The sequence below is a fragment of the Octodon degus genome, unplaced genomic scaffold (assembly GCF_000260255.1).
Source record: "Octodon degus isolate 3935 unplaced genomic scaffold, OctDeg1.0 scaffold00020, whole genome shotgun sequence".
NCBI lineage: Eukaryota > Metazoa > Chordata > Mammalia > Rodentia > Octodontidae > Octodon > Octodon degus.
The window spans coordinates 13,085,145-13,101,919 of record NW_004524596.1 but is presented as its reverse complement, the minus strand read 5'-3'; the positions used below and the strand labels follow the sequence as shown (position 1 = coordinate 13,101,919).

Genomic DNA, 16,775 nt, shown 5'->3' with positions numbered 1-16,775 from the left:
AATCATTATGAGTAGCAGAAGTATGATGATTTTGGGAAATACTGCATCATCTCAGTTCATTTTCTTTTTCTTTCTTTTTTTTTTTTTTTTGGTGGAACCAGGGATTGAACTCAGGTCCTTGTGCTTGCCAGGGAAGCGCTTATTCCACTGAACCATCTCCCCAGGCCCCCCTTTTCTTTCTTTCTTTCTTTCTTTCTTTCTTTCTTTCTTTCTTTCTTTTTTTCTTTTCTCTTCTTTTCTTTTCTTTTCTTTTCTTTTCTTTTCTTTTTTCAGTTCATTTTCAAAAGTAAAACAAAAATAGATTGTGATACAACTGCTAGTAAACTTTCAACACGGTCTGATACCATTCGATATTTTATCTCAAATCTATACCTAGAATAAAGTCCCAGAATGATGATGTGGCACTTTTCTCTCCAGTCGCATCTCTGATGCTCTCTGTTGTTCATTCACCTGGCCTGGTACAGGCTGTTCTGTTTTTCTGGAACCTTCATCCTTTGCCATCCTGATGGCTGGTCCTCTTTATCGTTAGGTGAAACATACATACATACATAAATTTGTTTGTTTATATTTTTGAGACAGGGTCTTGCTATACAGTTTAGCCTGACCTTGAGCTCACTTTGTAGCCCAGGCTGGTCTCCCAGTGATTGATACTCCTGTTTCAACCTCCTGAGTGCTGGGATGACAGGTTTGTGCCACCATGCCCACCTTTAGGCCAAACCTTTAAATGTCCTGTTCCTTAAATTTTTTTTCCCCATAATTTTATTGAGAAACAAATAGCAATGAGACAGTTTCAAATCAAATCGGTAGGACAGTTTCAATAATTAACACATTGCATACATTCTTCCTAGTGGTTAATTGCTGTTCAAGATGCAGACATGATATCCTATTTACAAACACTATTAGAACAAATCCTTCTATTCATTAAGAGAATGTAACTATATATCTATCCTAACCATTTTGAATACACAAATACAAAATGGACATTCATCTGTATCTCCTTTTCTTGTTTAGTTCCGTTATTTGAATATTATAGGTGTGTTAACTCAGCAAAATATTCTAAAAGAGTCCAGTAGTCCGTAATAGTATTGGGTCTTCTGTTTCACTGGCAACGTCAGAAATTGTTGACCTGAGTCCCCTACAGCTCAACATAACACCATGGCTTTACTTATCATACTTCATTTTTATACTTTTCTGTTGGATGTTTAAGACCAAGGTAAAGCAGGACCTATGCAACAAGAGTTGTAGCTTTTGGGTCTGATAAGGTCAGTGAAATCCCCTTAGGATTTATCCTGAGATCCTGTACCTCAGATTGTACATCCTTTGTCAGTGTCAGCCATGTGGGTGAGTCACGGCCATTGCTTGGCCAGTGTGCTCTCTGTGAAAGCCTGAGAGAATGTTTTCTCTCCATGTGACTCTCCTTAGGCACACTCTACATCATTGATCACTTTCCTCTTTGGCCTTATAATCTCCTTGATCAGAAAATTTGGGACACTACCGAGTTACATGACGTTACAGTACAAGTTCTCATATGTCCTGAGTCTTAATTGACCTTAGAAGGCTAGGGCCAAAATGTTGGCTTTCCTTGTAGCCCTCCTTTTTCTCTAATTTTGGTCTGCAAACTTAGGTTGTTAACCCTCCAGAAGACAAGTTTATTGTTATTACTATACAACCTAGGCTGTGAAGCTTAAGCTCACTATCTGTCTGGATATCAGACATCTTAGGCATAACATGGAACAGGTATTTTTCTTCAAGTAGTGATATATTGAACTTTAAGTCCCTACAGAATATGATGAAAAAACATTAAATGTTTGTTTAAAACAGCCTTGCTGTTACTTATTTTTGTTATAGTCCCTATTAATTTTCTTCATAGTACTTAACACAATTGGTATTTCAAAAATATACATATATATTTTTTTGGCAGTACCAGGGATTGAACTCAAGCCCTTGCGCTTGCCAGGGAAGTGCTTATTGCCCTGAGCCCTCTCCCCAGCCCCTCAAAAATAAGTTTAACTCTTTATTAACTGTACTCACTAAAGATTGTAGCACATTCCTGTGTATACAGAAAGGTGCTCAATAAATATCTTCTGAATTAAGCACAATAATTTAATTTCATGTGGCAGAAACAGCAACTATAAGTTCTCAAGGGGAAGGACATGAGGAGAAATGGTTTTAAGGATGATTGATTTGGCAGTTGTGTGAGGAAAATCTGAAGCCTGAGAGACTAATGAGACATCTGTGTACAGTGGACCTTGGAAATGCAGGAGGTAACATTCCTAGAGTACCTGTGAATTGTGAAAAACTGTAAATTTCAGATATGATCAAAAAATGCCTATAAATGCCTCTATTGTACTGCAGCATAACTTCAGTTCCCAGAGCAGACCCAATAGTTCAACCTTCTAGAACATCTTAGGAAGATTCTCCTGGCACTTAGGTTCATTGCTAGAAGCATTACAAGGTGCAGGGCATTTTGGCGGCATCTTAGGGATCTTAGGACTTCAAGAAAAAACAAACCTGAGAAAAAGGAGGTAGCAACAGGTGGTAAAGCAACCTGTTATGATGTGGGAAAGCTCGTACATCTCTCTGCCAGAGATGGGTTACAGTACGGGAACTGAATAATAACTCTGGGATTGGCTACTTGCAAACTTTTAGCCAGAAAAAGTTGTAGAGGATACTTGCAAGTTTTTTTAAATTTTTAATTAATTAATTAATTTTTAGTATATATGCTGCTGAAGCAAGCATAGTTTCTGTAAAATTTAAGCGTTTCCAGAAACAATTACTAGGTGCTAAGGAAAAAATCCACAAATGATTGAGCCAGTAAACTCTGAATTGTGATTTTACAGATATAATATACTGTATTCTGGTTTTAGTAAAAACCTCAGAAAAAAAAAGTACCTAATGATTCCATAAATGAGCTGTGAAGGGTGAGAGACAGCAGTAAAATAATTACTCTTAAGAGTTGCATTCGAGGGAACAGGTGATAGTCATATAGTAGGTAGCAGTGGAAAAACCTGAAATGAGTACCAACCGTTTTTGGGAGGAGGCCTTTTTGATTTTGACATGAAAACTCAATAGATCTTTCATTGTGTAGAAGATTACACAGTGGAACCAAGTGATCATGTTTGCAAACTGGCTTGACATTTGAAAATCAATTGATATAGTTCGCCATAGTAGACTAAAAGAAATGCAAGTTGAATAGTTAAATTAGGGATTTTAAAATTTTTTTTAATTAATTAATTATTTATTTATTTAGTGAACCCGGGGATTGAACTCAGGCCCTTGTGCTTGCCAAGCAAGTGCTTATTGTTCTGAGCCATCTTCCCGGCCATAAATTAGGGATTTCTGAGAAAATAAAAGGTGAATTTGAGATCCCAGTTCTTTAGAATATAGTACAACACAATAAGTTGTAAAAGCAGTTCTATGCAAATCAATCTTACAGTTTATGAGCATTTCATAAAAGCCAAATTCCATATCTGCTTCTGGAAGTTTTCCATTGTTTGCTCTCATCTTCCTTGTTGAGGTTTAATTTTTATCACTTTGCAAAATTGTGAGCCTTCCATTGTGGCCAGAGAAGTTCGAACACTATAAATAATAACCTGTTAACCTCTTTTGTATCCGTCTTCCCCTTCTTCCAACTCTGATAACTCTCAAGTGACATTTAAACTGGCTAATAATACCAGTGAAAAAGAAAAATAAAAGTTTTGAGAACATGTATGGTTAGTTTGGTATACTTTCAGAGTTAAAAAGGAATGAGTAATGCTTTTTTTTTTTTTAATGTATTTAGTACAGGGTCTACAGGGTCTCACTATGTAGATTGGACTTGTAGTGATCCTCCTGTTTACAGCCTCCCAAGTGCTAGGATTACAGGTGAATGCCACTATGCCCAGTCTCAATCGCTCTCTCAGTGTGCCTTGGGGGGCGGGGTTGGAATGGCAGGCCCAGGGATCAAACCGCTGGCCCCTGAGCCGCTTTAATCTGCTTAGCTATCTGGCCGGCCCAAGTAATGCTTCTTTTTAGAAAGCTTATACCTTGATTTTCTTGAGACGGTATAGCCTGGGTAGTGTTGACATTACTCTGCAGAGAAGACTGTTGGTATTGGAGGCACTTTGCTGTCTTCAATCAAGTTGATGGTATAAAACTGCAGAACAGTAAGATCTTTAACTTGGAGAAGCAGAACCAGATTCCAAGGACGCTTCATCAGCATTACCATCAGTAGCAGCAGCAGCAGCAATCGCTGCTGCCACCACCAGTACCTGCAGATGGGCAACAGGCCTGTAGCCAAAATGAAGGTTTGACTGTTGACCTGAAGCATTTTAGGAAACCAGGGGAGAAGACATTTATCCAATGTAGCTGCCTCTTTGTGGGCAATCTTCCCCCAGATATCACTGAGGAGGAAATGAGGAAACTATTTGAGAAATGGGAAAGCAGGAGAAGTTTTCATTCATAAGGATAAAGGCTTTGGCTTTATTTGCTTGGAAACACAAATGCTTGCAGTGATTAAAGTGGAGCTGGATAATATGCTTTTCTGTGGAAAACAACTGCGCATGCACTTTGCCTGCCATAGTGCATCCCTTACAGTCCAAAACCTTCTTCAGTATGTGTCCAACGAACTACTGGAAGAAGCCTTTTCTATGTTTGGCCAGGTGGAAAAGGCTGTGGTCATTGTGGATGATTGAGAAAGACCCTCAGGAAAAGCCATTGTTGAGTTCTCAGTGAAGCCAGCTGCACAGAAAGCTCTGGACAGATGCAGTGAAGGGTTTTTCCTTCTAACCACTTTTCCTCGGCCTGTTGACTGTGGAACCTATGGACCAGTTAGATGATGAAGGACTTCCAGAAAAGCTTGTTCTAAAGAATCAGCAATTTCACAAGGAGCGGGAACAGCCACCTCAATTTGCATGGCCTGGCTCCTTTCAATATGAATATGCCATGCGCTGGAAGGCATTCACTGAGGTGGAGAAGAAGCACCAGGATCAAGTGGCCCACAACATCAAGGAACCCTGTGAAGAGCTGGAGATCTCCATGAGCACCAGGTTATGCTGATGAGGCAGGATTTGATGAGATGCCAGAAGAACTTCGGAGAATGGAAGAGCTGCATAACAAGAGGTCCAAAAATGAAAGCAACTGGAGCTCAGGAAGAGAAGTGTGGGTGCCATGAAGAAGAAATGCGGCGGTAACAAGAAGAGATGATTGGGGCTGGAGAGATGGCTCAGTGGTCTAAAGCACCTACTTGGAACAAGCTTGGGGACCTTGGTTCGATCCCCCAGCACCACATGCCAGCCAGCCCCGCCCCCAGGTGGGCTGAGCTGGCCACACATATACAATAAGTGTTAAATAAATAAATAAAAATATTTAAAAAAAGAGATGATGTGGTGACAGCAGGAAGATTCAAGGGAACCTTTCCTAATGGGAGAGAACAAGAGATAGCAATGGGCTAGATGACTGTGGAAGGTGCTATGGACATAAACAACAGAGGCATCATGCCCCCTGCTCCAGTGCCAGCTGGTACCCCAGCTTCCCCAGAACCTACCACTATGATGCCCGATGGAACCTTGGGATTGATGCCGCCAACAAGTGAACACTTTGCCCAGGCTGCTACAATGGAAGGAATCGGGACAGTTGGTGGAACCCCTCCTGCTTTCAACCTTGCAGCGCCTGGAGCTGAATTTGCTCCAAATAAATGTCGCCAGTACTAATAAATTTGTAGTGTCTAGTTTCCTGAAACTTTTTTTTATGGTGCGGGGGGGAGGGCGGGCGAGGAGAACCGGGGATTGAACTCAGGCCTTTGCACTTGCCAGGCAAGTGCTTATTCTACTGAGCTATCTCCCTGGCCCCCAAAGGAATCCTTTTGAACTAGCTCTTAGCCTTGCCTGTCTTAGGTAGTTATGCTGTGCATTTTTTTTTATTGGTGTGCCATGTTTGATTTATCCCTGATACCTTAAATTTGGAGTTTTTCTGAGAAATGGAGCAGTAATACAGTGTCAACTTATTAAAGCACACTTTAAGCCTTTAAAAAAAAGTAAAAAGCTGATACCTTAAAAAATATAGAACTTCTAAAGCTTACCAATAAGCCAGGTATGGTGCTGCATTCCTCTAATCTAGGCATTCAGGAAGTTGAGGCAGGAGGATCATGAGTTCAAGACCAGCCTGAGTAACAATGAGAACCTGTCAAAAAACAAGACAAAAATCAAAAACAAAAAGCTTGAAAAACAAAATAAGGGGGCCAGGGAGATGGCTCAGTGAGGGACTGAGTTCAATCCCTGGTTCCACCAAAAAAAAACCCCAGAATAAACAAAAAATAAAACAAAAACAACAACAAAATAAGAAAAATTGTAAGAATTAAACAATGGGTGGAAGGTCTGAACATACTTCACCAGACACGACATAAGCATGGCGAACAGGTGAGGAGATGCACATCAGCATGTGTCAGGGAATTACCAATTAGAGCAGTAATGGTGCGCCACAGTTGTTAGAATGATTACACCTCAGAACACTGACAATTGATGAGGATAGAAACAATGACTCTAGTTCAGCACTAGTAGGAATATGAAGTGGTTCAACTATGAAGTGGTTCAGCTATTTTGTAAGGTAACTTGGCAGTTGCTTACAAAGCTAATAGGCTTAGCAAACAAGTTCAAAATTTTTATCCCCACAAAAGGTGCATAAATACTGCTCCAAACTGGAAGCACACCAAAATGGCCTTCAATTGGTGAATGGATAAAAAAATTCTGTATATCTGGACAGTTCAGTGTTATGCAGCAATAAAAATAAATGAGTGGCTATATCGTGAAAAGATGTGGAAAAACATTAAATGCGTATTGTTAGCTATAAAGAAATAAATGGAAGACTGTAGAAACATTAAAAAAAAATAATAGTGCTTGCCAGAGGTCCCAAAGGAAGGTGAAAGGATGACTAGGTAGTGAGCAGGGCATTTTCCAGGAAGTGACAGTACTCTGTATGGTACCAAAGTGGTGGATGCATGTCCTTTGCCACCCTATAGAAGTGTGCACACAAAGGGGACCCTAATGTAACGGCATTTACAAAACCTAGTAACCAGCATCAGTTTATGATTTATAATAAATATATGATATTAATAATAGATGTTAGTGGGGGAGTCTGGAGGGGAGAGGGATATTGGTATTGTACTTTTTCTGAAACCCTAAAAATGCTCTAAAAATTTACATTTTAGTAAATAGCTCATTTTTAGAAAACTATACAGGCTTAAAATGGAAATTCTGTAGAAATGTGTTTTATAACAGTCTGGTGTTCATTAGCATTTTATTTTGTTGGCAGAAGGATTTTTTTTTTTTTGCTCCGAATGCCTTCAGGGCAGGTTCGGCTGGCTTGAGTTGTGGGGGTAGAACCACAGCAACCTGAGCCTGACTGCTTTGTTGAAGTAGCCACTTAAAGAACTGGGCTATGGGGCAGGCCCCCAGCATTTTATTTTGAAATGTGGGCACTCAGCTATTATTTTATTTTATTTTTTTGCCATAATTTTATTGATAAACAAATAGCAATGAGACCGTTTCAAATCAAATCGGTAGGACAGTTACAATAATTAACACACTGCATACATTCTTCCTAGTGGTTAATTGCTGTACAAGATGCGGACATGATATCCTATTTACAAGCACTATTAGAACAAATCATTCTATTCATTAACAGAATGTAACTATATATCTATCCTAACCACCCTGAATACACAGATACAAAATGGACATTCACCTGTATCCCCTTTTTTTGTTAAGTTCCATCACTTAAATATTATACGTGTGTAAACTCAGCAAAATATTTTAAAAGTTCAGTAGTCCATAATAGTATTGGGTCTTCCGCTTGACTGGCAATGTCAGAAATTGTTGACCTGAGTCCCCCACAGCTCAAAATAACAGCATGGCTTTATTTCTTATATTTCATTTTTATACTTTCCTTATGGATGTTTAAGACCAAGGTAAAGCAGGACCTATGCAACAAGAGTTGTAGCTTTTGGGTCTGATAAGGTCAGTGAAATCCCCTCAGGATTTATCCTGAGATCCTGTACCTCAGATTGTAGAACCTTTGTCAGTGTCAGCCTTGTGGATGAGTCATGGCCATTGCTTGGCAAATGTGCTCTCTGTGAAGCCTGAGAGAATGTTTTCTCTCCATGTGACTCTCCCAGGCACACTCTACATCATCGATCACTTTCCTCTTTGGCCTTATAATCTCCTTGATCAGAAAATTTGGGACACTACCGAGTTACATGACGTTACAGTACAAGTTCTCATATGTCCAGAGTCTTAATTGACCTTAGAAGGCTAGGGCCAAAATGTTGGCTTTCCTTGTAGCCCTCCTTTTTCTCTAATTTTGGTCTGCAAACTTAGGTTGTTAATCATCCAGAAGACAAGCTTGTTGTTATTATTGAACAACTTAGGCTGTTAAGCTTAACCTCACTATCTGTCTACATATCAAACATCTTAGGCATAATATGGAACAGGTATTTTTCATCAAATATTGATATGTTGAACTTTAAGTCCCTACAGAATATGATAAAAAAAATTTAAAAATTAGAATATATTTTAAAAGTAGGCATAAAGAATTATATACTTCTCATGTTTGCACATAAGTCCAAAAATCTTACCATATACAACCTTGAAGCAGGACAGTCCCACAATATTCCTTTTCCTGTCTCTTGCGTTCCTTCACCACCCCCTTCTTGAAAATTTTATTTTTTAAAGAGTAAAAAAACTAGCACCATCACTTTGATTAAAAAAAAAAAAGAAAAAGAGCTGTTCTGAAAATGCCAGATTTTACCAGTGGAAATTCTTGGGTATCCTGACTGTTAGTGGTATCTGAGTCTTAGGAGAGAAACCTGAGGCATTTAACTCAAAAGTATGCAGATGCTGTTATGAGGTGTGAGTGGGATGATTAATTTTCCCTTCTGTGGTTACATCAGCTTTGGTCATTAGAATTTGGAGGCCACATGCTCTAGCTCTTTGTGGGCCAGTTGGAATTAACCCTGGGATTGTTCCTTTTCCTCTTCACTGTGCTCATTGTAAAATTCTTGGTTCTTCCAGGGTGTATTAGAGCAGGTTTAAAAATAAGTTCTGACTAGGGATGTAGCTCAGAGGTACAGCACTTGCCTAGTGTACACAAGGTCCATCCTCAGCATAGTAAAAAAAAAAAAAGTCTTGGCTGTGTAGTTAGTATACAAAGTGTTGGAGAATTGTTTGCTTAAATACGTAATTCTTTCCCTACCCAACATCAATTTATTTCCTTCCTTCCTTCCTTCCTTCCTTCCTTCCTTCCTTCCTTCCTTCCTTCCTTCCTTCCTTCTTTTTTGTAGAACTGGGGATTGAACTCAGGTCCTTGCGCTTACCAGGGAAGTGCTTATTCTACTGAGCCACCTCCCCAGCCTTCCAATATCAATTTCTGTACACATTTATGTGAAGGAAACTTGGTTGCTTTAAAGACTTGTGAAAAAAATTACCTTGAGAGTGTATATATATGTCTTCTGGCTGAATTTTCTATTTGTCTTATGACATTTCAAGACTGTAATTTAGGCTGTGTATGGTGGCACATACCTGTAATCTTAGCACTATGGAAGGCTGAGGTAGCAGGATCGCAAGTTCAAGCCCAACCTGGGCAGTTTAGCATTGTTGAGAGCCTAGCTCCAAAACGGGCTGAGGATGCAGAGCAGTATGAAGGTCCTGGGTTCAATCCCGTGTGTGTGTGTGTGTGTGTGTGTGTGCGCGTGTGCGTGCTGTATTTAGCAAAAGTTTTATTTTTGTGTTCTTTAACATTTACCACATTTGCATTGTGTGAAAAGCTGGCAGGTATACCTCACTACCACTTTGTAATTTATGTATTACTTAGCTTTTGCTTTTGAGCAGTGTGAGAGTGCACACTTACTTGAACTTGACGCATTCTCTTGGGTGGTATAAAATGCTATTATTTTGTGTTTGCTTGACACAAGGACATCATTTAATAACAGTTGATGTAGTAATGAAGAAATAACCATTGAAACCTTTGGGACAGAAAGAATAACAGGAATCTCATGTCTATAGGTAGTGATGTAGTACTTAGAATGTTTTATGTGTTTTTGTTCTGAAGTCCAGCTTCTTACCCAGTATATCATACTGCCTTTTAGTTTCTTTCTTTCTTTCTTTTTTTTTTTTTTTTGTGGTACCAGGTATCAAACTCAGGACCTTGTACTTTCCAGGCAGGTGCTTATGCCACTGAGCTATCTCCCTGACCCCTTTTTGATTTTTTTGAGACAGGGTCTTGCTATATAGTTCAGGCTGACCTTGAACTTACTGGCTTCAAACTTCAGGCAATTCACTTGCCTTATGCTCCCTAGCGCTGGGATTATAGCACCTCGCCTGACTCTTAACACTTTATTCAGCTCATTTCTTAAGACTTAATTACTAACAACGTGCCAGTCATTGCTTTTATAGATAAGTCATTTTGTACTGGGGATGTAGCCTAGTCATGGAGCATTTGGCTAGTACATACAAGGCCCTAGAATTCCCAGCAGCATCTTCTCCTAAATTTTAGAGTGTCCTTATTTTTCCCTTTTTTTCTGTATTATTTATTTGAATGATTGGCTTTAGGCTTGATTGGTTAGGTTTGGTTTGGTTTGGTTTGGTTTGGTTTGCTGTGCTTTGGTGTTTTTTGGTTTTGTTTTGTTCTTTTAGTGGAACTGGGGATTGAACTCAGGCCCTTGCGCTTGCCAGGGAAGTGCTTATTCCACTGAGCCATCTCCCCGGCCCCTTGTATTATTTATTTATATGAATGGAGTTACTGATAACCAGAGTGGTTGTGATTTTCCCCACATCACAGATCGAGTCTAGTATCTGTTGTTTATATCACCTTGTAACAAAACCTCTGTTATAGTGTCCTTTTTTTTTTTTTTTTTTTTTTTTTTATAGTGTCCTTCAATGCAGTTTCATAAGTTATTTATCCTCTGACTGGTTTTCCAGCATGGGATAGCAGTAACTTTTAGTAACTTTTGTGTGTATGTGTGCTGGGGTTTGAACCCAGAGCTTTGTATAGGCTAAGCACACACTGTACTATTGAGTTTCCATAGTGCCTCTAATTTTTTTTAAACAGTTATTATATACTTAGTGTATCATATTTAGGTATACCTAATGGATGCTTTGTTTGAAGTAAATGTATACATTTTTGTAGATAGGCACAATTTGGGCTTGAATGAACCTATAAAGAAACTATAATTTTAAACTTGTAATAAATGTTATTTCAAGTTAAATAGACTTACTTAAATTTAAAATTTATAATCTTATGCTCGGAATTTTGGATATACCTTTTGGATATATCTTTTGTCTCATTTATGGAAGTTCATTGTTTTGTACTAACCCATTTGGGTTAAGATACACCATATTATTACTGGAGTTTGAAATGATTCTGTTCCAAAGCTTATCAAGGTACTGTCAACTGCTCAGGGAATTAGCTACATACAGTTTATGTGTGTGATTTCATCAAAAGCAAAAATCCAATCTTTCTTTCCTACTAGTTCATATTTACCTGATTATTTTTGATATCACTTGTGGTTTTAGGTGCTTAGTAATTCATTCACAACTTCGGTAAATTTTACTTAAAAACATGACCTAGACAGATAGCAATTGACTTAGTCTAATTATGTTTCATTTTTTAGAGAGCCACTGAACCAAACCAGGCTGTATGCTATTGTTGCTGAAAAAAAGGATGATCTTCTAGAGGAGAACACTTCTTCTAGGAGGAACACCTTTTCTAGAAGGGATCGTGGTCAATTTGATTGGGCGCTAATGACACTGGATAATTCTGTCCGAAGAACTGGCCGTATTACAAAGTGGCTTTTGCAAAATGTCTTTGAAAGCACATGTCGCTCAGGTATTTGAAAATTTTCTGTTCATAGAGTTTTAAGCTTTTTGACAAGTGGGTTTTTTGCTTTATTTTTTGAGCTAGGGTCCTACTATGCAGCCTAGGCTGGTCTTGAACTCACTATGGAGCACAGGCTGGCTTTGAACTCATGGCAATCTCCCTTAGACTCCCACATGCTGGAATTACAGGTGTGTGCCACCAATCCTGGTTTAAATTAAAAAATATTTTTTAAGGGACAAACATTGTAGAGTACATTATTTGATACTTTCAATTTTGTTTACTACGATTATTATCTCTGTATCTATCCAACTCATCTGCCAATCAACAAATGGGTTTTATTTCTTTCCATAGATTATAGAGAAAGTTGCTTTCAGTGGTCAGTTGTTTTGGAAGATACCAGTTTTTTGTATCTTCCTTTGTGTAAGGTCAGTTTTCCTATAATGGTTACACATGACTGAGGATCATTATTTTCCTATTATTTTTGGTTTACTAAAGTCAATTTGATTCATTTATGCCTTTGCTAATCTGATAGAAACTTGAAAGCTTTGCTCCCCCCAAGTCAGCATGCAAATATACATAATTTTGCATACAGTTTTAAGAATTCATAAGGTTTCCTGAAGGCTCTTCATGGATATCAGTCATATCAGGAAGCAAAGGTATAAAATGTGATGATCGGGGATACCAAAGAAGTGAGTTACAACTATAGTTTTGTACAGTTAAAGACATTTTTGTCACTTTCTTTTCAGTTTATTGAGTTGCTCACCCTTCACTACAGCAAATATTAGAACATTTTCAACATCCCAAAAAGAAACCCTTGTACCCTCATTGGTTTCCAGCTCTCCCACCCCAGCCTTGATCCAGCACTAGGGTATTTTCTGTCCGTAAGGTTTGCCTATTTTGAATATTTTATGTAAATTGAATCATAAATAAGTTTTTGTTTTGTCTGATAGCTTTTAGGAACATGTAGATTAAGGTTGTACATATAGGAAGAAGGAAGTTCATATTATTTTGTAATTGTTTTGAAACCTGAATTTTAGATTTGCAAGTTTTAATTATACTGTTTGTATTTTTATACAGTACTAAGAAGCTAAGTCTTTGAATTATAGCAAGCACTGCTTATAAATTAGGCTTTCTGTTTTTATATCCAGTAGCCATTCAGATTATATAGATTTCATAATCTTGGATCTCTTAGGAAAACAGACATTAAAAATTTAATAAGGGTAAGATTTTTCAAATTTATGGAGGCTTTTAATATCTTTGGTGATAGAAGATTTTTGAATATTGATACATTTCCATTTAAAATTTGATATTTATTTATATGATATTGGTACTACATTAAATGTTATCTCTTAACATTTTTCCACAGGTAACCCTGGTAGTAATCAAGCCTTGCTTCTGCTACGCAGCTGTGGTTCCCTCTTGCCTGAAATAAGTCTTACAGAGAGAACAGATTTTGCTCATAAGATATGGGACAAGCTTCAGGAATTGGGTATGATTATTTAAATATGTGACATATGTGAAAGACCTGGATACTTTTTCTTTGTGTGAAAGAGCTTTTTTTTACGTAACTGCTATAATTCAGTTTTATGGAAGAGCTGCTTAATTTGCAATTTGTTGATAATTTTTTTGGGGGGAGTAATGTTTTATTTGGTGAGTTATAGTGACATCTAGAGGTGTTAAGAATAAAATAACTTTTTTGTAACAAGTGTTACAACCTGGTAAGTGAAAAAATAAAAAATGAAATAGAAAGGTATTTGGTCTGTCACAGTAAAAATTGCTCATACTATTTGACCAAGCAGTTCCATCTGTTAGCATTTAAGTACAGATAAACTCACATGTAGGAGAATATTCTTTGTAACTTGTTTGTAATTCCAAAAAATTGGAATCAGCGCTGGTGTCTCTCATGGGGGATTAGATAAATTATGGAGCATCCATGTTAGAATACTATGCAACTCAAATGAAGGATTTCTTCATATACTGATAGGAGGGTATTCAAAATAAAGAGATGTAGAACAGTGTTCATAGCGTGATACCATTTTGCAACAGTACCTTTTTCTTATATGCATGTGCATACAATATTAACATAGCTCTAGGATGATGAACATTTTATGTGAATTTTACATTTTTATGCTTTTTCAGATTTGAACCATATGAACATAGTACATATTAAAAGATTAAAAAGACCTTTTGATAAACTTCAGTGTTCGTTCTTTAAAAACCTTGAAGACTAGACAGATACTTCTTTACCATATTAAAATCTAAAATTACCAAGTACAGGCATTTTGTGAAATATAATAAAATGTCAACCAGTACTAGAAATTAATATTTATTAGGTGGTATGATTATTTAACTGTAAAATTTTAGAAAAATCACATTACAGCAATTAGTTGGATATGTTAAATGTTTGAGAATCCTTAACATTTTTAGTTATAAAAATGATAGAGTATCCATTTAAGGCTAGTTCCAAATATATGAACTTATCTGTGGGTAGCCTTCAAAAACTGAGGGGGGGCCCCTCTGAAAAAAACCCCATAGAATAAAGACAGGTCCTTATTTCTTGTTTATTTTTATTTTTATTTTTATTTTTATTTTTATTTCTTTTTTATTTAAAATTTTTTTTTGTATGAGGGATCGAACTCATGACCTTGTACTTGCCAGGCAGACACTTATGCTGCTGAGCTATCTTCACCCCCTTTTTCTTCTTCTTTCTTTCTTTTTTTTTTTTTTTTTGAGATAATGTCTTATTATGTAGTTCAGGCTGGCCTTGAACTCAGAGCGGTCGTCCTGCCTCAGTCTCCTGAGTGCTGAGATTACAGGCTTGTGCTACTATTCCTAACTCACCGAAGTTTTGAATTTATCTAGAATTCATTTTGGTGACAGGTTCATTTTTAAGTTTTAAAATTACAGCTACATGGATTTCAGAATGGAAAAGGATTTTTCTAAGTATAAAAGCAGTAGAAAAGTGAAGGTAAAGGATTGACTATAAATATGAGAAATTTCTAGGACTGGGGATAGAGCTCAGGGGCAGTGTTAGCCTGGTATGCACAAGGCCTTTGTTGGATCTCCAGTACTATAAAAAATAAAAAGTAGCCTATATATTTGTCATATGTTTAAAAACCATGTTAATATGGGAGAAAAAGTTACGAAAGACATTATATTCATAAAATATAAAAGATCCTTTGTGCATCAGTCTAAATTAATACCCAAGAGTCTCATTTAAATAAATACTACTTTTTGTTACAATTACTCTCAAATATCTCAAATACTGTATATTTTATGAGAGTGAAATTGATAGTTTGTTTCCTTTGTTAGTAGTCTGGTACTTTGTACAGAATGATGCTTGATATGTATTTGTTAAATTAATATTGCCAGAGCCCTGATAGATGCCAGTGTGACTTGTTCATATACTTTTACCTTACATGGTTCAAAATTCAAAAGATTACAGTGAGAGATTCTAATCCATATTTTCTACCCATTCAGTTTTATTTATCAGTCAAATATAACTTTGAAACAGTTTTCCAAGAGAAAAATCTTTTTTTTTGAGACAGGGTCTTGCCATGTGGTTTAAGATGGACTTGAGCTCACTATCCCAAGCTGGCCTTGTGGCATTCTTTTCCCTCAGCCTTCTGAGTGCTGGAATTACAGGAATACACCACCACACTTGGCAGAAAACTCACTTTGTGTGTATGTGTGTGTGTGTGTGGTACCAGGGATTGAACTCAGGACCCTGTGCTTGCCAGGCAAGCACTTATTCTACTGAGCTATCTCCCCCACCCCCTTTTTTTTTTGGAGGAACTGGGGATTGAACTCAGACCCTTGTGCTTGCCAAAAATTCACATTTTGGAAAAGGATGGATGTATTTTTAGAAAACTATTTCTTAAAAGTCTGTTAAAAATCATTTACAGTATTTGGGATTGAAAAAAATTACTAGCACTCTTATTTAGAGAGAAAGGTAGAGATAAACACATCTCTGAATTAAGAGTCTGAACTTTTTTTTTTTTGAGACTAGTTCTTACTGTGTAGTTCCGGCTAGCTTTAAACTCACTGTGTAGCCTAGGCTGTCCTCAAACTTGTGGTGATCCTTGTGTATCAGCTTCCCAAGTGCTAGGATTAAAGGCATGTGCCCCTGCACCTGGCTGAACATGTTTTTAATTATTAGTATTAAGAGAGGCCATACTTTATACTTATATACAAATATATTTATATATGTAGGTATATCTGTAAGATTTTGCTGAGAACAGTGTAGTGTCATAGTTTTAAGTGGTATCACATTTTCTTTGAACTGAATTGTAAAATACTAATCTTGTTTTTTTGACACCGAATGCCTTCAGGGCAGGTTTGGCTGGCTTGAGTTGTGGGGATCGAACCATAGCAAGCTAAGCCTGACTGCTTTGTTGAAGCAGCCACTTAAAGAATTGAGCTAAAAGGCAGGCCCCCTAAAATACTAATCTAATTAACATCTGTAGACATAATTTTGAAAGCTCTGATTTTACAGAAAAATGACAGATGAATGATAAATTCAGACACAGAATGATAAACATAGGAGAGAAATTGTACCAGGTGAGAAACCCACCTTATACCCTAAATAGTAATACTTTAGACCATTCCTTCAAGGTTGAACAAAGTCAGTCTAGGGGAACTGGGCAAAGTGGTTTATACCTATAATCTGTAATCTTAGCACTCTGGAGGCTGAGGCAGGAGAATCACTGAGTTTGAGACCAGCTTTGGCTATGTAAGTTTAAGGCCAGCCTGCTTAAATAAACCAATAAAAATAAGTCTAGGATAAATGCAAATGTAGGATAATTTATAACATTTTTGCACAAAGAAATTGAAGAATGTATCAATACATTGAAAGTAATGAATAGCAGAGCCAGGGCTATATTAAAGTCTGAGGTTATAAGGTGAAATAATAAGGCAGTGCCATTTGG

The 16,775-nt window shown here is 37.3% G+C and overlaps 1 protein-coding gene across 1 annotated transcript in view; it reads left to right on the top strand.

Moving 5' to 3' along the window:
• The window catches only part of Lrpprc (leucine rich pentatricopeptide repeat containing), a 116,639-nt gene that overhangs the window by 6,893 nt on the left and 92,971 nt on the right, over window positions 1-16,775 (top strand). The window contains exons 2-3 of the mRNA XM_004627661.2: window positions 11,642-11,856; window positions 13,214-13,336. Coding sequence (XP_004627718.1) covers window positions 11,642-11,856; window positions 13,214-13,336 — 338 coding nt within the window. The remainder of the gene's footprint in view (window positions 1-11,641; window positions 11,857-13,213; window positions 13,337-16,775) is intronic.